General features: G+C 39.8%; 1 protein-coding gene across 16 annotated transcripts in view; it reads left to right on the plus strand.

The window, feature by feature from the left end:
- The window catches only part of LOC127420662 (focal adhesion kinase 1-like), a 103,980-nt gene that overhangs the window by 16,147 nt on the left and 63,763 nt on the right, over positions 1 to 24,070 (plus strand). For 13 of the 16 annotated variants that reach the window (XM_051663091.1, XM_051663093.1, XM_051663092.1 and 10 more), the window contains exons 2-3: positions 1,486 to 1,641; positions 14,858 to 14,884. The exons of 1 other annotated variant lie outside the window; for it this stretch is intronic. In XM_051663091.1, the coding sequence (XP_051519051.1) occupies positions 1,503 to 1,641; positions 14,858 to 14,884 (166 nt within the window). In that variant the 5' untranslated portion in view covers positions 1,486 to 1,502. Of the gene's footprint in view, positions 1 to 1,485; positions 1,642 to 3,041; positions 3,079 to 14,857; positions 14,885 to 24,070 lie in introns of those variants that run through there. 2 more of the 16 variants (XM_051663105.1, XM_051663110.1) reach the window with 2 other exon arrangements.

Below are 24,070 nucleotides of genomic sequence, written 5' to 3' on the forward strand. Positions count from 1 at the left end.
TGCTCCCGGTCAGGAGTGGTGAGTACCTACCGATAGTGGTCTGAGGAGGGACAAACCACAAACCGGTAACAAAGGGCAACAAAGGCTATCCCGTTTGGTCCAAACCGACAGAAGGTCTACTGTGGCACAAGTCACAGAAAATGTAAATGATGGTTACGAGAGGAATGTGTCACAACACACGGTGCATCGCACCCTGCTGCGTATGGGGCTGGATAGCCGCAGACTGGTCAGAGTGCCCATGATGACCCGACCACCGTTGAAAGCGCCTACGATGGGGACACGAGCGTCAGAACTGGACCTTGGAGCAGTGGAAGAAGTTCGCCTGGTCTGATGAGTACTGTTTTTTTTTTACACATGTGGATGACCATGTACATGTGCGCTGTTTACCTGGGGAAGTGATGGCACCAGGATGCACTGTGGGAAGACGACAAGCTGGTGGAGGGAGTGTGATGCTCTGGGCAATGTTCCGCTGGGAAACCCTGGGTTCGGACATTCATGTGGATGTCAATTTGACACGTGCCACCTACAGTACCTAAACATCGTTGCAGACCAGGTACCCCCCCCCCCCCCCATGGCAGTGGTATTCCCTGATAGCAGTGGCCTCTTTCAGCAGAATAATGCACCCTGCCACACTGCACAGACTGTTTGGTAATGGTTTGAGGCACATGATGAAGAGTTCAAGATGCTGCCCTGGCATCCAGATTTCCCAGATTACAATACAATTGAGCATCTGTGGGATGTGCCTGACCAACAAGTCCGATCCACGGTGGCTCCACCTCGCAACTTACAGGACTTGAAGGATCTGCTGCTGATGTCTTGGTACCAGATACCACAGGACACCATCAGCGGTCTTGTAGAGTCCATGCCTCGGCGAGTCGGCACTGTTTTGGCAGCACACGGAGGACCAACAACCTATTAGGCAGGTGGTCATAATGTTTTGGCTCATCAGTGTAAGCCTATCATTGGACTACAGTACACAGCAATTAAGGTTGCAATTGAGTTCTGCATACTTTTGCGTAAATATAGGATTTAGGTTGCTGTGACAAGTTAAACATAGTTTTAAACATCTCGAGATCCCTGCATTCGGAATTGCGCTCCGTCCAGCTGTGATCCAACGCAAAAACGCGTCCTCGTCTTAAGTCTGAGTGTGGTTTGTTTGTACAGCTGGAGATGCGCTTACTGCCCCCTGCTGAAAACAGGTGGTATTTTAAGCTTGAATTTCTCCGATGGTAGGAATTAGGGATTGGACAATATATTGAATTTCGATGTATCATGAAACAAAAAAATGTCCAACCATTTTGAGGCAAAACTCGATATTTCGAAATTCGCAACATTATTTTCTGTCCATGTGATCATTAATGAAATGACCCGTCAAACATCATAATCTTTCTATCAGAATGACACGCAGGCTTGGTAAAGTTGACATGACATTTATTTGATGAAATGATATAGAACCACAGGATATATTTTCTCTTTTTGCGTAAGCCCCGTCTGGCAGTCCAATGAGATTGCTACTCGAACCGTCAGATCCTGCCGGAGATAGGAGGCAGGGGGAGAGGAGCCTACCCCCGTGCAGGCCGGGACTTGACTGGTGGCGGTGGGGAGGTGGAGGTTGCTGTGATGGCACACTGAAGCAAAGAGGTAAATTTTGAGCAAGCTTTTAAAGCAATGGCTGATGTATGATTGGCTAGGAGCTGACTAGATAATGGCGTGATGATGTACAGCTGCGAGTCTCCCGCTAGAACTACGCTTACGCTTACATTTCTATCGCTTGATTTTACCTCTACTGCTTTTTTCCTACACTTTACAGGGTTTACAGGTCATTGAAGTGTTTAAAGTGCTTGAATTTAGCTTTTAGAAATGTAAGTACTGGAATACCTGGAAAATCGATATGTTTTGTTGAAAAGTACTTGAGATTAAAACGGACCATTTCTTCCGTGTAATGTTTGTCCATCAAAGATGAGATCCCACACTCCACTTTCATTGAATAACGTGTCTTTTATTATATTTTCTGTTGCATACAGAAAATAGAATTTTTATGTAATTATTTTTGTGTGGATTTTTTCCCCATTTTCTCCCAATTTGGAATGCCCAATTCCCAATGCACTCTTGGTGGCGTAGTGACTCGCGGAGTGGCGGAGGATGAATCTCAGCTGCCTCCATGTCTGAGACCATCAATCTTATAACATGGCATGTTGAGCAGGTTACCGTGGCGATATAGCGTGTGTGGAGGCTTCACGCCATCCACCGTAGCATCCACGCACAACTCACCACACGCCCCACTGAGAGCGAACCACATTATAGTGATCACGAGGAGGTTACTCCATGTGACTGTACCCTCCCTAGCAACCGGGCCAATTTGGTTGCTTAGGAGACCTGGCTGGAGTCACTCACTAGCAAACTAGCGAACTCCAGGGGTGGTAGCCAGCGTCTTTACCACTGAGCTACCCAGGCGCCCACTGACAAACAAATTATTAAACATAAATGAATATACTATTTCACATACTTTTTCAGGACAAGTTCTGTTCAGTTCTATTGCTTGTTCTGCACCTGATCAACCTGAATCTCACCATTACTGCTGATTACCAGATTCGCCACATACACATCGCCACACACACTTTCATTGAGTAGTGGTGGCTCTGTGATGCTTTTGTTGGTGACGTGTGTGTGTGTGTGTGTGTGTGTGTGTGTGTGTGTATGTTCCTCTCTCTCTCTCTCTCTCTCTCTCTCTCTCTCTCTCTCTCCCTCCCCCCCGAGCTCTCGTTTCTCATCTTTTCTCTCTTGAGCTCCGTGTGAGAGACAAAGACCCCCCCCCCCACCCTCCCCGTTCCCTCTGGAAGCCGTCCGTTCTGCACACACACACACACACACTTAAACACTCATGTGCTCATTGCAGACCGGGAGCACTGCTCTGCATGTGGGATTGAGTTTTTCTTTCCATACTATGACTGTGTGCCAGAGAGCTGCGTTTTAACAATCGGCAGTTTGTGTACGTGGGGAAACTAATTTTACGGATATTACAAACACTGGTGGTGGACTAGGATATCTCGTCTTTAATGGAAGGACTGTTGTACCATGGTAAATGCTTTTCCTGCTGCTCAGAGCTAGCCACATCTCTCCTGACAGTGTGTGTGTGTATATGTGTGTGTGTGTATATGTGTGTGTGTGTGTGTGTGTGTGTGTGTGTGCGATGAAAGAGAAGCACTCCATGCAAAAGGCTTCCATTTGTACAGATTGTAATGAGTTCTGCTTATGTCTAAATGAGGTAATCAGATTTCTGAAGGTTTAGGTTTACAATTAGGAGAAAACGTTTTATGTAGAGTTATACATTTTGCATATCATAATGCACCCAATAGTGAGAATTCAGTGAAGTTTTTGATAGAAGCATGCATCATGCAATGATATTGATGATAATAAGGAATGGACATTTTTTATTTTTTTATTTATGATTTATTTATTTTGAGAATCGTTGCTTATTTGTACTGCCAGAAGTGTAAAAATGTACTGTTATTGGAGTAGGGATGTAACGGTTTCAAGGTTTCACAATATACCTCGGTTTTAAAACTGACGGTTATCATACCGCTGAAATCTTCTCATTGACGTTATTGCATGAATATAAATTCAGAACTTTTCTAAAAAACAAATCAATTTAATTAAGACAGTATCTGTGACGTTTACACAGCATCATATAAACTTGGCAAGATAAAATAAATCTTTAAATTGCATCTTCTTCATGTTACATTCGACTGTCACTCAATTTTAAAGGTGACATGCAGGTGTCGCGAATGCTGCGCATCATGAGCACATCATACAGACATGTCTGAGCCTGAACCTTTATTTACACCGCCAAAGCGGTTGAAGTCCACTGTCTGGGATTACTTTGGGTATTTTAAAGACCCACGAGGCACCATTAATGTTGATGGTTACCCAGTCTGTATAGTTTGTTGCAAAAAATTATTGGCTCAGTGGGGAAACACTTTAAAACTTAAGCACCATCTCCGTGAGCACCATCCCACGGAATTTGCAGAGATGAATGTAAGTGGAAATACAGTATACAGGATAGTAAATTATAGCCCCTGTTTCATAATCGAATATATTCGATGTAGTTTTACACCATTTGTAATGACTAGGTAGGCTAAAGTTATGTTTATGCTTTCTGTCACATTCACAAATGCAGCAAACGGATTTAAGCACTCGTTCAACATTACGATGTGCCAACTGTTTGTTCATTTGCCTAAATGCAGCGCAACAGTAGGCCAACATGTGTTTGATACTACTAATAATATGTTTTATTTGTAAAACATAGTACTAAATAGAGTTTACAAAGTGCAAGGCTTTTGGTGTGCAGGAAATTGACAGTGAAACTGTGGCAGAAAATAGACAGTATTGGACAAAATGCCAATAAATAAATGGCAAATTAATAATATATATTCAGTAGATATTGTTTAGAATTAAACAAATTACTGAATGCATGCATATGCATACAGTTGAAGTCAGAAGTTTACATACACTTCAAACTCAGTGCCTCTTTGCTTGACATCATGGAAAAATCTAAAGAAATCAGCCAAGACCTCAGAAAGAAAATTGTTGACCTCCACAAGTCTGGTTCATCTTTGGGAGCAATTTCCAAACTCCTGAAGGTACCACGTTCGTCTGTATGAACAATAGTACACAAGTATAAACAAGATGGGACCATGCAGCCATCATATCGCTCAGGAATGAGACGCATTCTGTCTCCTAGAGATGAACGTAGTTTGGTGCGAAAAGTGCAAATCAATCCCAGAACAACAGCAAATGACCTTGTGAAGATGCTGGAGGAAACAGGTAGACAAGTATCTATATCTACAGTAAAACGAGTCATATATCGACATAACCAGAAAGGCTGCACAGCAAGGAAGAAGCCACTGCTCCAAAACCGCCATAAAAAAGCCAGACTACAGTCTGCAAGTGCACATTGACTGTGTAAAGCGCTCACATATTGCGCACTCTGAGAGCTAAGTACAGCAGCGCATCACGAGTCAATGCACATGCTTATGCGGGGCTCGTTCAATAAGGTGCACTGTGCATACATACTATAGATGTATTTACAGTGCATCCGGAAAGTATTCACAGCGCTTCACTTTTTCCACATTTTGTTATGTTACAGCCTTATTCCAAAATGGATTAAATTCATTATTTTCCTCAAAATTCTACAAACAATACCCCATAATGACAATGTGAAAGAAGTTTGTTTGAAATCTTAAAAAAAAAAAAATAAATAAATAAATAAATAAAAATCACATGTACATAAGTATTCACAGCCTCAAAATTGAGCTCAGGTGCATCCTGTTTCCACTGATCATCCTTGAGATGTTTCTACAACTTGATTGGAGTCCACCTGTGGTAAATTCAGTTGATTGGACATGATTTGGAAAGGCACACACCTGTCTATATAAGGTCCCACAGTTAACAGTGCATGTCAGAGCACAAACCAAGCCATGAAGTCCAAGGAATTGTCTGTAGACCTCTGAGACAGGATTGTATCAAGGCACAAATCTGGGGAAGGGTACAGAAAAATGTCTGCAGCATTGAAGGTCCCAATGAGCACAGTGGCCTCCATCATCCGTAAATGGGAGAAGTTTGGAACCACCAGGACTCTTCCTAGAGCTGGCTGCCTGGCCAAACTGAGCGATCGGGGGTGAAGGGCCTTAGTCAGGGAGGTGACCAAGAACCCAATGGTCACTCTGACAGAGCTCCAGCGTTTCTCTGTGGAGAGAGGAGAACCTTCCAGAAGAACAACCATCTCTGCAGCACTCCACCAATCAGGCCTGTATGGTAGAGTGGCCAGACGGAAGCCTGGAGTTTGCCAAAAGGCACCTGAAGGACTCTCAGACCATGAGAAACAAAATTCTCTGGTCTGATGAAACAAAGATTGAACCCTTTGGCCTGAATGGCAAGCGTCATGTCTGCAGGAAACCAGGCACCGCTCATCACCTGGACAATACCATACCCACAGTGAAGCATGGTGGTGGCAGCATCATGCTGTGGGGATGTTTTTCAGCAGCAGGAACTGGGAGACTAGTCAGGATCAAGGGAAAGATGAATGCAGCAATGTACAGAGACATCCTTGATGAAAACCTGCTCCAGAGCGCTCTGGACCTCAGACTGGGGCGAAGGTTCGTCTTCCAACAGGACAACGACCCTAAGCACACAGCCAAGATAACAAAGGAGTGGCTCCGGGACAACTCTGTGAATGTCCTTGAGTGGCCCAGCCAGAGCCCAGACTTGAACCCGATTGAACATCTCTGGAGAGATCTGAAAATGGCTGTGCACCGACGCTCCCCATCCAACCTGATGGAGCTTGAGAGGTCCTGCAAAGAAGAATGGGAGAAACTGCCCAAAAATAGGTGTGCCAAGCTTGTAGCATCATACTCAAAAAGACTTGAGGCTGTAATTGGTGCCAAAGGTGCTTCAACAAAGTATTGAGCAAAGGCTGTGAATACTTATGTACGTGATTGTTTTTTCATTTTTTATTTTTAATAAATTTGCAAAGATTTCAAACAAACTTCTTTCACGTTGTCATTATGGGGTATTGTTTGTAGAATTTTGAGGAAAATAATGAATTTAATCCATTTTGGAATAAGGCTGTAACATAACAAAATGTGGAAAAAGTGAAGCGCTGTGAATACTTTCCAGATGCACTGTAATAAACACCGACTTTTGCGATTCACAATGATATTGTATGTATTCAAGAGTCTTCGAATAAAATGCACGAGACCTATGGTCACTTTAATGCTGCTTTAAAGGTCATTCTTTGAGCTTGATGATAACGGCAATGAAAATCACGTGGTAATCGGATTTGGATCAGGCTTGTTGTGCCGTGCCCAATCCGGGTAAAAATGTCAGTGTCGGAGCTGATACCGATCCAGGTATCGGATCGGTGCATCCCTAGATAAAATGGTCATTTTGAGATTATTGAATAGGTTGATAACTGTACCTGCTTTGCTGCGTAATAGAGGCATTTAGTTCCCCTTGCGGCAGTTTAAAAATCTACTGTCATCTGCGTCAATGGATATTTCTTTTTTGATCAAAAATTCAATTTCTAAAAGGAAAATCTGGACAGTAAGTGGGCAATTTTTTGCTTGAATATACAATTTAGCTAACAGAATAAAGAGGTTGATGACAAATTCAAGGCCCTAATTTTCCTTGTTTTCTTACAAAAATGCCTTTCAATGTAAAAAGTACCTAAAAATTACATTGTTCTAACTATATAATTTGCAGGTTCAGTTCAAAATGATCATCAATGGAAAATAAATTTGACTGATTACAGAAATTTTAGCTCTTAGAGATTATGAATAATTTTTTTTTTTTTAAGATAAAAGATTGCCAATATAATAAAACTAAAACATTTTGCCTGTTTTCTTTTTTAACAGTAGATCAAAACATGAACGTCTCTTAAAGTAATGTAAACTACACATTACGAATATTCAATTCAAAATTCCCAAGGTAACCCATGTAAAAAATTATCCTTCCGGAATATCTGCCCAACCACATACCGATAATTTACAAACGTTAATATTGGCCAATGCCAATATATATATATATATTGTACGTACCTAATGGTTATTGCATATTTTGTCAACTCTGACAAAAAGTGTTTTGCTTTAAGTGTCAATATATGTCAAATAAAATAAATAAATATGCCGTTTGGAAGCGTAAAGTTTGCGTTATTTTGCATCTGTTATTAGTCTGAACTTTTAAAGTGCATAAACGGACTATTTCAGCTGGACTAAAACAATAATTTGTCTTTTTAAAATGTCATTTATGTCGCTTTAGTCTGACTGAAATCATACCAGTCAGTCTTTTACGAAGTTCGACTAACCGATCTAGATTATGCGATTGTAGCTCTGCTTCGTCCAGCATGTATACACATTAACCATCGGACCATTCGCAGAATGTTGATCAAACACTTCATGCATATTTTTTATAATCTTTGTAATCATAATTAAAATCATTCCAAGTGCATGCATATTTATGTATGATAATTAATCAGAACAAATCTATTCTGAGCATTTGAAGTTGTTGTTATTCAGTATTGTGATATTAAGGGCAAATGCAGTTTGATATGAGCGTGTGTGTGTGTGTGTGTGGTTATTATTTCTCTACTTGTACATCTGTTGTATTTGTGCGTGTTCGTACATGTGTTCGTATGACTGCGTGACCCTGATATTTGGATTACTCTTGACTGATTGCTTTCCTGCGCTTGGAAGTGTGCCGTGTGTGTGCACGCAAATGTGTGTCAGCGTGCTAGTGTGTGTTAGGTCATCAGTGCTGGCCCGAGGGTGTTTGGCAGGTGTTATGAGCTTGTATGGCATTGTGTGTGTGTGTGTGTGTGTGTGTGTGTGTGTGTGTGTTTTGCCCCAGGGTACTGAATGAGGCATGTTCCTCTTACCCCTCGCAGTATTCCCACTGTAGGGAGGAACGAGGTGTGTGTGTGTGTGTGTTAAATAGGCCGTCATTGTTTATCAGACGCAATGTGTTGCATTCAGTTCAGTGATGTCACAGTGAAGAATTAATTGACAATTGAACTGAGACGACTTTACACTTAATTGTCCTTTTGTGTCTATCTGTAGTTATTAAAGTGATAAATCATTAGTGTCATGATACAGAATGATCTGCAGTCCTAAAGGGAATGGGAAGAATAGGATGGCAAAAATTTTTTAATTTGACTTCACTAAATTGGTTAGTTTTATTCAGTTACAACCCTCTACGGACACTTTGGAGAAAGAATCACCATTGGCTAGTAAACAACTTGTAAGCATCATGCAACTGAAAACTAAAAAAGATATTCTTCTGCGATTTACATTGAGTTTAGATTGATATGTGTACCAAGTTCTAAAATGGTACTGTCTCTTTAAGAGAAGCAAGTGTTTACGGTTGAATGAGCGCAGCGCATATTAACAAGAGAGAAGTTGTATGATTAGAATTAATGTGTATTTTTTACTTTTTGATCACCAAATGACTGTAAATAACAGAAAGGATTTTAAAAGAGACATGAAATTAGAGTGTGTGAATCTTGTCTTTGGACACACAATACACAGAATGAAGCAAATTGCATACTGTGTATTGACAAATATTTATTGTACAAGTTCTCAAATTCAAATTAGCAAGCTCTTGAGTTTTGTCCTTCTAACAGACGTCCAACCGGTGCGTTTCTGGTCCGTAGCCATGCTTTTAAATGGAGAATGTTGTTGATGTCGGTAAATGCAATGTCATTAACTTAAAGCGCTGGTGGCCGCACGATCACTCAGGAGCCACTGCAGGTCAATATTCTTTAGAGTGCACACTTACGAGACACGACACGCTGTAAAAGACGAGACTGAATCCAGCTTCTTAATCGCCAGCTTCTTATTCAGTGCTCAAGTTCGCATAGCGACTAAACAGTACGGTTGATTCTGCATCAGAACTCTGCTTCCCTATTAATATCAGGTTATTTTGGCAAGTGTCGGTCTGAGTTCACTGAGTGCAAGTGAGATTTGTGGGTCATCACGTTCTTGCAGTTCTTGTACTTTGTGACGCCTGTTATTCATGTATGAAATCATGCTGCTGGATTGAAGGAATAGTTAACCCAAAAATGTGCATGTTGTCATCTACTCACCCCCATGTTGCTCGAAATGTCCTGAGACGTGTAAAACCAGGTCTAAATGGGGATGTTCTGCTCGAGAGTGACTATGATAAGTCTGCACCATTGAGTTGCGGCAAACACAGACCGAACACAGACTGTATTCAGTTTTCACAGCCTCTCTACCTTCATTCTTACACAACCAATCAAGCTCAAAGGTCGTATGTCTTCACGTCAGAGAGAGAACATGTGAAGCCCCCCGCCGACAGCTTGATAAGCAGGTGTTTGGGTCCCCGTTTAAGACACACGGACCACTGTTGCACTGTTGCGTGGCCCCTTCATTGGCCAAGTGTTGAGTCGGCCTTTGCACTGCCTCCTGGTCCTCAACGTGTGACATATGGAAGCCACAGCATCAAGACTGGTGAATATGAAAGGTTTGCATACGGAGAAGTGTGAAAAATCTGTTCAAGTACATGAGGTGTGACAGAAGTCTGTTAGAATCGGCCCTTCTAAAAAGCAAGATGGAGTCACACTAATCCTTTAATCTTTGGACACACCATCAATAAATAGAGCAGCTACACTCATTCCCACGTAGATTTGATTAACCGGCTAACAGTATTGATCATTTGGACTGTGTGTATAATTGGCGCCCACAGAGAGCCGTAGAAAGGATGCGAGGGAATCCAGTGGGGATGTGCCAGGACTAGTCGATTAGCTAGCTATCAACCAACTAGTCGATAGTGAAGTTAATTAGACCGCTTTTGGTGCGAAAAAGATCAATAAAGTACTTTTTAACTATAAAGCATCGATTCCGGTCAGCAGCGGTATGCACGAGCATACGGGAGCGCTTAGTTCACGTTGTGTCTCCAGTGACATATTCACGTTGGCATGTTACGGACGTACAATTTAACCATTTAAGAGTAACTATCAACTGTTAGCACGCTAAATGTTTCCTGAAATGTTTCTAAATTCATCCCCTTTTAACGCACCTATGCCACGGCCATCAAAGCACCGCTTTGAGAACAAATTCACCACTTTTAATCCTAAATTTCAAAACTATTTCTGTCAAAAAATATTTTTCAATAGTTTGTCTATGAGTCGTTGACAAATAAGGTTCTTCAAGATGATAAAAATGAGATATTTCATAAAGTCTAGTTTAAAACACGTCATGTTCGTTGAAATGTAATCTTCGTGTCCATGTTGATTTTATACATGTTTGGAAAATGTATAGCCTTTAACAAAATGTACAAAAAAATTGGTCTAATGATTTTAAAAATGTCATGTGTCATAACCATAGAGTGAAAGGTGTTAAAATAATTTCCTTGCACCTTGAATATACATGTGTACAATTTTTTTTTTCCTTTTTCTCCCAATTTGGAATGCCCAATTCCCAATGCGCTCTAAGTCCTCGTGGTCGCATAGTGATTCGCCTCAATCCAGGTGGCGGAGAACGAATCTCAGTTGCCTCCACGTCTGAGACCGTCAATCCGCGCATCTTATCACGTGGCTTGTTTAGCGCGTTGCCACGGAGACATAGCGCTTGTGGAGGCTTTATGCCATCCACCGCGGCAACCAAGCTCATCTCACCATGCGCCCCACCAAGAACGAACCACATTATAGTGACCATGAGGAGGTTACCCCATGTGACTCTACCCTCCCTAGCAACCGGGCCAATTTGGTTGCTTAGGAGACCTGACTGGAGTCACTCAGCACGCCATGGGATTTGAACTAGCGAACTAGCAAACTCCAGGGGTGGTAGTTAGCATCTTTTAGCACTGAGCTACCCAGGCCCCCATGTGTACCCATCTTAATCATTCATTTAAAAAAAGTTTGAATGTTGAGTTTTTTTTTTTATTTATTTTTTTTACAAATATTATGGATTTTTGAGTTCATGAATATTTAAATGTTTTCTTAGGGTTAGTACATTTGTCCTGAACAAATAGCCTTTTCATAAAAACTGCCTTTTTGTCAAAATATCTGATAATGAAAAATAAAAACCTTCACACATAAGATTTGGTCATACGACAAATAAATGGCTACCTGCATGTTTGTTACACCATATGACTTTGATTTGGCGGACAAAAAGTTGTTCAAATATTAATGATTAATACAAATATTGTAATATTTTTTATTAAAATAATTAATTAATATTTTGTAATATTTTTTATTAAAATAATTAAAATATTTTAATCAAAAAAAATTCACTGCTTATTTAAATAATAATAATAATAATAATAAAAGATTATTCCAAGCTACTTATACCATTTTTTCTATTATTTTTATATATATTATTTATATTAAAAATAATTTTAGCTTTTTTTTTATGACACTCTAGGTGGTTACCACTTAGACAGCCACTAGCTCCAGAAAAAAAACATGTTTATCATAGCAGAGGTGTATTTAGTAATTGTTTTGTGTTAATTGCATTTTTATGTATTTATGAATAACTTAATAGATCCAGACACCACGTCACATCATTGACTGCTAGGTCTTCGGCTGTTGCATCTTTCTTTTCTAGCTTTGCTTTTAAGATATATTAATTTAAAAATAATTCAGTTTTTAAAAATGTGTTGATTTGAGACCCCTGTGTTCCATTCAGTAGTGTTGTGCTCAATCCAGGTGTTTTTGAGCACAAGACTGCATCCTGTGTGAACGTTACCTGATTGTGTCTGCCGCACATGACTTTAAACCAGCCTATTGAGACAGGGCTTCCCTAATACTGACTGATTGTTCAGACAACCCACCGACTAGTCGATTAAAAATATATATAGTTTTTTACTGTTTGGCATATCCAGAGTTTTTCCAAAGGTGAGTCTGTAATCCATTAGAGTCCAGTATCAGAACTCATAAAATAGCACGAGAGCCTGTTCTGAGCGGATTCTTGGTTGTAAAGGTTCTTCCACATCAAAGCAACTTGTAACAGCGGATTTATTGCTGGCAGGGTTTATGGGAGATGTTAGTGTAGCCCATCTGTGAATCTGGTGCCATGACCCGGTTCTTGGCCTGAGCTAACATGCAGCTGATGCCCGTCTCTCTCTACCGCCGTCTCTTGTTTCCCTCCATCTGTTCAGCTAATTCACACTCTTTTGCAACAGCATCACGTTGACAACTTTACGGTGAAAATGTCTAAGTACCTTCAACTCAGAGTACAAATGAGTGTCAATGAGGTTAGATTATAGTTCTGTGGATTTTTCCTCGGGGATCAGCGTCTCTCTGTCCTGGTCCAGTCATGTCACGCGAGTCAGCGCACATGTTATTTTATTGTTTGCGTGTGTTTCCAACAGATGTAAATGGTTATCCACAAATGTAGACCAACATCCCAGTTTTGCTTAGCACACTGGAAAAAATTGACCTAGTTTTGTTAAACCCATCATGCAGAATAATAACTCTTAATACTGTAATTATAATTCTGTAAATGACTCTTATTCTTCAATAACTTTAATTCTGATTTGATTGAAACAAAATTCCAAATATCTGACAAATGCGTCGTTTTAAATGCGTTTTAAATTCTAATGTTTTTTATTTCTGGAAATAAATGTAGAAAAATAGGGATGTGACAAAACGATAACATTTTGATTATTTTTTCTTAAAATAATGCATTGATCCTTGTATTTGTTTTTACATGATTTATTCATGCGTGCATTCATTTATTTTCCTACAGTTCACTCTCTCACGTGAACACGCTGGGTCTGTCTCACACGTTCCATGTTCATTTTCACACAGGTTTTTATTTTAGTCATAATGCTTTTAATAATTTTGACTAAGTGGGGGCCTGGGTAGCTCAGCGAGTATTGACGCTGACTATCACCCCTGGAGTTGTGAGTTCGAATCCAGGGCGTGCTGAGTGACTCCAGCCAGGTCTCCTAAGCAACCAGATTGGCCCGGTTGCTAAGGAGGGTAGAGTCACATGGGGTAACCTCCTCGTGGTCACGATAATGTGGTTCTCGCTCTCGGTGGGGTGCGTGGTGAGTTGTGCGTGGATTCCGCGGTGAATAGCGCGAAGTCTCCACATGCACTAGGTCTCCGAGGTAACGCGCTCAACAAGCCACGTGATAAGATGCACAGATTGACGGTCTCAGACGCAGAGGCAACTGAGATTCGTCCTCCGCCACCCGGATTGAGTCACTACGCCACCATGAGGACTTAGAGCGCATTGGGAATTGGGCATGCCAAGCTGACGATAATGTGCAAAATGACAAAAACATGTATCAAACTGTAAAATGCCAAACTTTCACCATATATTAAATTATTCTAAAAAATGTATAAACTACTTACAGTTATTGGAAACACTTTACAATAAGGTTCCAAGACACTGCTCACTAGGTTTCGGAACAGAACTAGCGTGAATCCGCGCATCACAAAAACAGAACATTAAGATCAGAATTGCGAAAAGCATGTTGAGTTGATTACTCAGTGTTTAGAAGAAACCAGTCATCTGGTTGCAATATCTTTAAACAGTTCACCACCTACACACACACATACAGATGTAGATGCACTTCAAGAGGCTTTGTGATTCATCTTTTTGCTTATTGATCTCTGCAAGTGTCTAACACTTGATAACGCTTTTCCTTGTAACTGGACACCTGCAAACGTGTCGTTTCCTTCCCGCTCGTGTGGCTGTAACGCTTCCTGTTCACTTTCACTAGAATCCCAGCGCTGAGTCCGGTTACAAATGTCTCTCCTGATTCATCATTGTCCAAATGCATCCTCAATGTGTCCTCTCTTAAAACTATTGACTGAGACTGATAGTTTGATACTTACGCGCCTTTGTCACCAGTTCACTGTTTTGCTCAGGAATTACAAAGAGGTACAACAGCTATTTTATTGTTTTAACAATGTATCATTTCCATTGAACATGGATTGAACAGGCCAACATTTTATGAGAGCCACACGGAAGGAGAAATGCAAGATGAAAATGATAAATAGAGAGGTTAAAAAATAAAAGGATATTTTGCACTTATTTTGCACTACTCTGTCTAATAACAGGTCAGGTTTGGGCCTTGTTTGCTAATAGTATTCTCAGTGTGTTATGAATATGTAAAATATATTAATTTGGCTTGCATGATAATGCTGGGGGACTTGGCTGCACTTTTGTCCCAGATAAGAGCTGCTCTGCACCGCAGGCAGGGGGCGCAATTGATCCTGTGTGTCTGTCCCGGAAAGATCAGGACTGACCTATAAAAGCACATGCTTTCTAAAGGTGCTGAGATGACGGAATATACTGACCTTTAATTTTCTCTTTCTCTCTTTCTGCAGATATTTCCAGAATTTCACTTTACACAGGTGAGAGACTTTTCCATAAATTCCCTCCCGTCATGTGCTGTTTTTCTTTTAAACCGCATCACACACCCTAAACCGTCTGAGATGCCACTTGCATGCATGAAGACTCTGTCATGTGTCCTTAGAGAGGAAGAGGAGTGCTCTCTGGACTGGTTTATTGTGGGTAGTGATTGCTGTAGATCAGGGGTTTTCAATGTGTTAAACAGTAAACCCACCCACTCACTAAATTGACAAGACTTTTTTTTTATTTTACTTACATACAAATATGTTTCATATAGGCCTTTACAATAGCCAAGTAAATAATACAGAAAATAGCCTATGCTAAATGTAAAAATAAAATGTTCTTCCACTAAAAACAGCAGTACATTCTGGCTACTTATTTGAAGTTTTATCAGGTATTGTCCTCTAGTGTTATATTATTAAAAATCATCATATTTCAGGCAATGGAGCAATTCGCCAATAATGATCAATAACCTTAAATTCAGAGAGATTCGCGCTCACACAACCGGTACAGATGCGCTTTCCATGATATGCTTGCGTTCAGGACATTAAACAGAAATATAACACCATAGAGCTACTGTCTATTAAGCTGGACAATGGTCTATTAAGCCAGTTATTTTCATTTTTCTTCACAGTACATTTTTATTGTAGTTATTTCTCTTTTGATTTTACTTGGTGAATTTATCATAATTCTCCGCACCTCCCCTGACATGCCACGATTTTAAAACCTGTAGATGAACAGAAGAACATACTAGATTTTTACATTGATGTGTTGCTTGCCCGTTTAAGACTCAACAGCTTGGGTGTTTTGGGTGGTTGCTAGGGCACTGCTATGCTGTTGCTAAGGTGTGATTAGTTATAGTCTTGGAGGCATCAGTAAGAATGGGTGAAAATTAGGGTTAGTGATGGATAGCTAACCCTAACCATCAGTAATTTTACATAGTAAATGCCATAGTATTTCAGCAAAGCTAGTTTATTGTAAAGAAATGTTACATGTAATGAAAAATATAATTGTATGTTCTTTTTGGGGGGGTCTGACCAGGCCAGCAGAAAAAATCCTTAAATTTGAGCTCTGCCTCTCCTTTAATGTGAGTCCATTTTATTATCCGCCAGGTAAAAATAGTAAGTCCAGTCACTCAGAAAATGAATAGCATGCTTTTTCTGTACAAGCCACAGAATTTGAGATATCATTCGCAGGTTAAAGTTGGGTCTTTGGTGGTCGGCCGACATACATGTTCATCCACATGCACAAAGTTCGTTTATTACATAATTGCAAATATTTAAGATTTAACATAATTACGTATTTGCAGGTTTCATTTCATGTCTACATTGGATAGTTGTTGTTTTTTATCATTGAAGCATCTGGAACCTTTTGAATTCACGTACATTTTTTGCTTCAAGGTGCTGTGGAAAATCAAACTAAACGTAACCCTTATGTTGTGTTACGGTCATTTTGACCCTGATAACTTATTTTGTCTTTTTTTACGATTTTTATTTTTTATTTTTTACTTAATCCAATTGGAATAAAATTCCTTGACTTTGTTTACATATTGTATCTGAAAACACCAAAAAATTTGACCATTTTCTTTACATTTTATTGGTTTTATTTCACTTTGTTACACTTGTTGTGTTCCCGGTCAAAAATGACCGGCCATTAGAAATGAATGGATTAGACTACAAAATACAGAAATATTAAGTGTTCAGGAGCATCCCAGTACTTTAGATGAGCATATATGTGGATGTGTGTTTACACACACAAAGTCCTCGGACATGTGCGCACACTCACACTCTCTCTCACACACACACACACACACACACACACACACATCATTGAGTGCCCTCTCGTGCATTGTCTTTCCATGTACACTGTTTGAGGAATATTTCAAGATCTACTTATGTTGCATTTGGGCTCGTTTGAATTGGGATAGTCTGCTGTAAGTTACGGTACGTCATTGTCTATGTTATATGTTTGTTTCGGGAAGTAATAAGGAAAAACGTGATAATTAATTAGACAAAAAGCAATTCCTGTTTATTATATTTATGTGTCAGTGGGAATTTCATACACTAATACTCACTGCAGTTTGGCCTCTGAGAGAAACAAATTTGCTCATTACATTCTACTAATTGAGACCTTTCCAATGATATATAACACATGGCTATCTCATATTTTTTATGGTTTTACCACCTCTGAATATAATTGTTGTGATAACAAATTTGCAAATTTTTTTATTTTTTGTGAGCAAATTAAAAAACATTATTTAAGAATTTGTAGGATCAGAAATATGCATTGTAAAGTCCAGATTCTAGGCTTTAAAATGACAGCTATTTTGTTCAGATCAAGCAAGTGGTTATTAATTTATTGCGTAAATATTTATTTTTTTTAAAATCCGCAGTTCAATGAATCATTCTATCAATAATAATGTATATTTTTAAAATGTGTATAAAAAAAAAAAAAAAAAGAAAGAGTACAAAACTTGGCATAATTACTAAAAATAAGTTAATAAAAAGATGCAGTATGATATCTTGGGATAATATATGCAGTAGGAGAGATTTATTAACAATCTTAGTGGGCCGGTCATTTTTGACCGGGAACAAAAAATGTGTTAGAACAAAATGAACACAACACAAGGTTTAAAGCATATTACTGAAACTAAAACTAAAAGGTCCAACTAACTTTAGTCTCGGCTTCAGATACACTCGATGATCAGAAATTGCATGCTTTCAACACTATTTGGTTTCTAGCAAGCTCTTTTGCTAAATTGGGACGGAATGCTTAAAAAAACTGAAACAGAATGTAGAGACAAACAAACAGGCAATTTATTTATTTATTTATTTGTAACAGAGGTGCCGGGACACCGTTCTTGACCGTTCCATCTCAATTTAACCTCTGTTTAATACTATGCTACTTATATCATAGTACTGCATGATTAGCATGTTCATATACCATATTATATACCTATATTAGCAGGGTAGTGTCCAAAATGCATGGTAATACTATTGTACTTGTTTGTAAGCAGCATAACAACTCAGAAATATGGTATATTAAAAAAAGCCTCTTGGGCAACTGTAAAAGTTTCTTTTGTTGTTATTTTATTGTTACGTGTGTGGGTGTTCGTGGGTGAGCATGTCTTTATGTGTGTGTTTCATATTTGGGTGTGTAAGTTGAGGTTTTGATTCATTAGTTTGGGGTCTCACTGATCTTCGTTTGCAGTGGTAACGAGAGGAAATGATGTGATGAGTCATTAACACTCTGCCTGTCAGTGTCTCAACATTAATATTCATTAGGGTGAGATCTCGACAGTCATTCCTGACTGTCCTACAGGCGCCGTGTGGGACAGACCTCGACCGTCTGGGGGCCTCATATTCTCTGCTGCCATAGAAACTACAGCATCATATGGACATCACTGACGATTCATGCTGCGGCAATAAACTCGATTTGTTTTTGTTTGTGTTTTACTGCGGTAGTTCTCCTGGAATAGGAATGATAATTAAGACTTGAGGCTCAATGCTTATACTATAATTCATTAGATTTGAGGCATTACAATGAAGGAGTGAGGTCTGTTTGTTTTTCTGTGTTAATGGAATAGTTCAAACGAAAATGAGTCATAATTTATTCACCCTCATTCCAAACCGGAATGACTTTCTCTCTTGGAACGCCAAAGGCAGAATGTTAGCTCCAGTAACCATTCACATTCATCGCATTTTTTTTCCCATATGTTTTAGTCTGCGTCAAAACCTGCCCCCCCAAAAAACAATTAGTTGCCTAGTTGCAGCGTTCTGTGCTGCTGCAACATTAATGATTTGCACCTGAGTTCACCAGCAGGTGTCATATTAAATATGCAAATGTTTACTGTCTTTCACAGTTTATGAACATAATTTATTCAATTACTCTACAGCTGTGCTTTCATGTATCTTCAGTCTACATAATGGCTATGCTTGGAATGGAATACTAGCGCATTCCTGCTGCTACATATTTACTGTATACTATTTTAAAATAGTATGTGAAACAGTATGCAGTATGCAACGAGAAATGTTTCAAATGCAGAATGCTTCGTTGTCACCGCATAACCTCACTACATTGCATGTTAAATTTAACGAGCCGTTTCCATGCTATTTTCTCAAAAATAAAAATAGTTATTTTATTACATTTTTTTCTGGTCAAATAATGAGTCAAGTATTTTCTTTTGGTTTATTCGTTACATTGGAAATAAAAAGAAATTTGCATATTGTGCACAGTTTACTAGAGGTAGACAGATATATCGGTGTTACCGATTAATCGGTGCCGAATGCCGATAGTTGCTTTTTGGAACTATCTGTTATCAGCAAAAATCAGTGCTGATAGTTGTTATTGTTATTATTATTATTGCAACATGTTCCTCTGTGGCCGACACTAGAGGATTTTACAGAATGCATTGGTTCGACAGTATAACAGCGGCCTCTAGAGGTGAAATAGTGGGATTTTGGTTGAACAATAAATGGCTACTGGGATTTTATTCATTTTGGAATCTTGTAGCCTCTATGTGCCCATCAAAGTAAAGAAAGACTTAGAAATAGTGCTTCGTCGGACGTCAGACATCGTTGATATCTGATAACATTGTCATTGCCCAGCCCTACAGTCTATATATCGATTTTAAAAACTAACGGCCGATTAATCTGCCTTTCCCACCACCTTAGTTATCGGTATCAGCCAAGTCCACTATCGGTCGTGGATAAGTGTTGAATGGTAGTAGTACATTATAGAGCGCTACAGTCTAGTTCCAGAAGTAAAAATCACATTCATTTTCTCCATAGGTGAATTGACTTTTAAAAAGAACTTATAAACCTTTAAAGACAGACATACCATGAGTTCTGAAGTTGTTAATTGGTGGTTAATGTTTCTGCTAAAGTTGTCAGTTTGAATTATTTCAACTTTGTTTTAAAAAAATCATATTTATCAGCAGAATTTCTGTTGAAAAACTACACTACCCATAATCCTGAAGAGAGATCCACCAATCAGAGAATCATGGTGTACAAAGCGCACCAAAAGAGCTCTGTAGCGACCGCCCACTCCCATGATGCACTGTGGATGATGAGTCACATTCTCAAACTACTTATACTGTATATTTGCTTATATCTGAATATTTAAAATGTATTTTAAACTTAAAATGTACTTTTTCGTTAAATCTCTTGATTTAAGTAAATCAGTAAATCAAGTAAATAATATATTCTTTAAATCAATAGTTTTATATTTCTGCGTTTTTAAAACTGTACTATGAGGGAGCCTGGGTAGCTCAGCGAGTAAAGACGCTGACTACCACCCCTGCAGTCATGAGTTCGAATCCAGGGTGTGCTGAGTGTCTCCTAAGCAACCAAATTGGCCCGGTTGCTAGGGAGGGTAGAGTCACATGGAGTAACCTCCTCGTGGTCGCTATAACGTGGTTCTCACTTTCGGTGGGGCGCGTGCTGAGTTGTGCGTGGATGCTGCGGAGAATAGCGTGAAGCCTCCACACGTGCTGTGTCTCCGCGGTAACGCGCTCAACAATCCACGTAGTAAGATGCGCGGATTGACGGTCTCAGATGCGGAGGCAACTAAGATTTGTCCTCCGCCACCCGGATTGAGGCGAGTCACTACGCCACCATGAGGACTTAGAATGCATTAGGAATTGGGCATTCCAAATTGGGTGAAAAGGGGAGAAAAAAAACTCGTACTATGAAAATACCCTGTTACATTCATATATACCATAAAACTGCATGATTACTGTATGTATATACCATGGTTTTTATGTACTGCTCCAAGGTACGTCAAAGAATACCATGCTACTACCATGGGACAAGGCTAAAAAAATAATGTTAGTACCATGGTAAATGTCCAAAAAGCATGTACCATGATATTATTTTTGTAAATGGTGCATCCTACAATATTCAGTTATTTACTGTCTCGTGATGAAATATACATTGACGTTTGTGTCACTTTCAGTCACAAAAGGAATAATTAGGCTTACTTTGTCCCAACCAACCCCCATAACACACCTCACGTGCACCACACGCATATTTACGTGTAGTCGGCATGCACGAGGGAAACGTGCGGCCGGGTGTGGAGTGTGTCTCAGTGCAGTGTGGCGTCCTGCTGTGGAGTTAAAATGAGTTTGTAAAGGCTTTTGTCCTGAAGACAGCAGGCCGGATGTTTAAGGGTTTGTAAAGGAAGAGCACTGCATCCCCCTCCCTTCCCAGCAGCCCCTTTGTCTCTCGTTTTCTCTCTTTTTAGGGTTATTTTGAAGAGGAAGGGTGCTGTGTTTTACTGTAGATCCAAACTCCTGATGTAACTGCCTGCATGAGTGGCCATCACTGGATGGGAAGAGTGGCTGATGTTTTCAGACGGTCCCTTACCACACCCTCCACAGTTTTAGCACAATGTTTGGACTCTTCATATGGTCCCTTACCCACTGTAGGCAAACTGTCCAACGAATATCAAGGTTAAATTAACGTTCTAGAAAGATTTCGCTGTGACAAATCGTCTGACCAGCTTAAATACGGGACAAACCACGTATTCCCGTATTTTGGCAACCATACGTGCATTGTGTGTGAAAAATCCAAAGTACACTTTGGCTTAATAGTATGTACTTCACTGGTGATGTGTATTACTGAAATATTATTAGTAGTATGGTAGTATGTTATTTTGAACATAGCCAAGGAAAAGTAAAATGTGAATCATATCAAATTTCCCGTTGCTAGACAATTTACTGGATTTGTTTTAATAGCAATTCTTCTAAGTGGACTTTGGACTTTGTAAATGCAATCAGTCTGGAATTTCCTCTCGTAGAGGAACACTCCTGTCAGATCCTATAAAAGATCTTCTGTTCATGCCCAGCACAATCTCTCACTTTTAGGGATTTGTGTTGAAAAGGCTCTTTGGGGTCCATCTGTGAGTGTCCTGAATGGACGTAAGCCATTGGAGAGATCTCCTGCTGATAAAGCCAATGACTGGCTTAAAACTCACTGTCTGCTGTCACTCCCACATCCCACATCTTCTGACCAGGGATCTGAGATGCACACACTTTAATTGGGTCTGTGAATTTTAATTGTATTTTTTTATTTTGGATTTTATTTTATTTTATTTTTATTTTTTTTATTTAAGTTCCGTAACCAAGTGATTCTCATGATTTTTGGTTCTGTTAATGGTCCTTTTGAATCTACAGTGCAAAACGTGCTGTGCGACCAGTGTAGATCGATTCCCGAGCAAATGACTCTTATGAGCCGCTTCTTTTAAATCTGCAGCGCGAAACATACTGCGTGACCTGTGTAGACCGATTCCCAAAAGAATTACTCCTATGAGTTGCTTCTTTTGAATCTAGAGTATGAAACGTGTGACCAGAGTAGTCGATTCCCAAACTAATGACTCTTATGAGCCACTTATTTTAAATCTACTGCACAAAAGATACTTTGTAACCAGTGTAGACCGATTCCCGAACAAATGACTCTTATGGGGGGCCCTGGGTAGCTCAGTGGTAAAATACGCTGGCTACCACCCCTGGAGTTTGCTAGTTCTAATCCCAGGGCGTGCTGAGTGACTCCAGCCAGGTCTCCTAAGCAACCAAATTGGCCCGGTTGCTAGGGAGGGTAGAGTCACATGGGGTAACCTCCTCGTGGTCACTATAATGTGGTTCTCGCTCTCGGTGGGGTGCGTGGTGAGTTGTGCGTGGATTCCGCGGTGAATAGCATGAAGCGCAAATGGTGTAGTCTGATTCCCGACAATATGACTCCTATGAGCTGATTCTTTTGAATCTACACCGTGACCAGAATAGTCTGATTCCTGAACAATGACTCTTATGAGCCACTTCTTTTAAATCTAGAGCACGAAATGTGCGGCTTGATCAGTGTAGACCGATTCCCAAACAAATGAATCTTATGAGCTGATTCTTTTGAATCTACAGCACGAACAGCATAGTCTGATTCCCGAACAATGACTCTTATGAGCCGCTTCTTTTAAATCTAGAGTGCAAAATGTGCAGCTTGACCAGTGTAGACCGATTCCCAAACAAATGACTCTTATGAGCTGATTCTTTTTAATCTACAGCGCGAAATGTGCGGCTGGATCAGTGTAGATCGATTCCCGAACAAATGACTCTTATGAAATGGTTCTTTTGACTCTACACCGTAAAACACACAGCGCAATCAGTGTAGTCTGATTCCCGACAATATGACTCTTATGAGCCGATTCTTTCAAATCTACAATGTGACCATTTTAGTCTGATTCCCAAACGAATGACTCCCATGAGTCAGTTCTTTTGAGTGTACATCGTGAAATGTACAGCGTGACCAGTGTAGTCTGATTCCCATATGAATGACTCTTATGAGTTGGTTCTTTTGAATCTACATTGTGAAACGTACAACGTGACCAGTGTTGCCCTATTCCCGGACAAATGATCCTTATGAGCTGATTCTTTTGAACCTACAGCGCGAACAGCATAGTCTGATTCCTGAACTAATGACCCTTATAAGCCGCTTCTTTTAAATCTAGAGCGCGAAATGTGCGGCTGGATCAGTGTAGACCGATTCCCAAACAAATGAATCTTATGAGCTGATTCTTTTGAATCTACAGCACGAACAGCATAGTCTGATTCCCGAACAATGACTCTTATAAGCCGCTTCTTTTAAATCTAGAGCGCGAAATGTGCGGCTTGACCAGTGAAGATTGATTCCCAAACAAATGAATCTTATGAGCTGATTCTTTTGAATCTACGTTGCAACCAGTATAGTCTGATTCTTGAACAAATACCTCTTATGAATCAGTACTTTTGAATCTACAACGCGAAACACACAGCGGAAACAGTGTAGTTCGATTTCCGAACATTTGACTCCTATGAGCTGATTCTTTTGAATCTACAACGCGACCAGTATAGTCTGATTCCCGAACAAATTACTCTTATGAGTTGGTTCTTTTGAATCTACTGCGCGAAACGTACATCGTGACCAGTGTTGTCCAATTCCCGAACAAATGACTCTTATGAGTCAGTTCTTTTGAATCTAAGGCACGAAACGTACAACGTGACCAGTATAGTCTGATTCCCAGGGCTCCAGATTGCGACTAAAATTGTCGCGAATGCGACCAAAAGTAATTGATTGCGACAATAATTTTAAATCAATCGGGTTGTGTGCGTTCATATGCGGTTTCATCAGATATCATCTTGTGAGTTATTGAATACATCTTTA

This window comes from Myxocyprinus asiaticus, chromosome 30, assembly GCF_019703515.2.
Source record: "Myxocyprinus asiaticus isolate MX2 ecotype Aquarium Trade chromosome 30, UBuf_Myxa_2, whole genome shotgun sequence".
In the NCBI taxonomy this organism is placed as follows: domain Eukaryota; kingdom Metazoa; phylum Chordata; class Actinopteri; order Cypriniformes; family Catostomidae; genus Myxocyprinus; species Myxocyprinus asiaticus.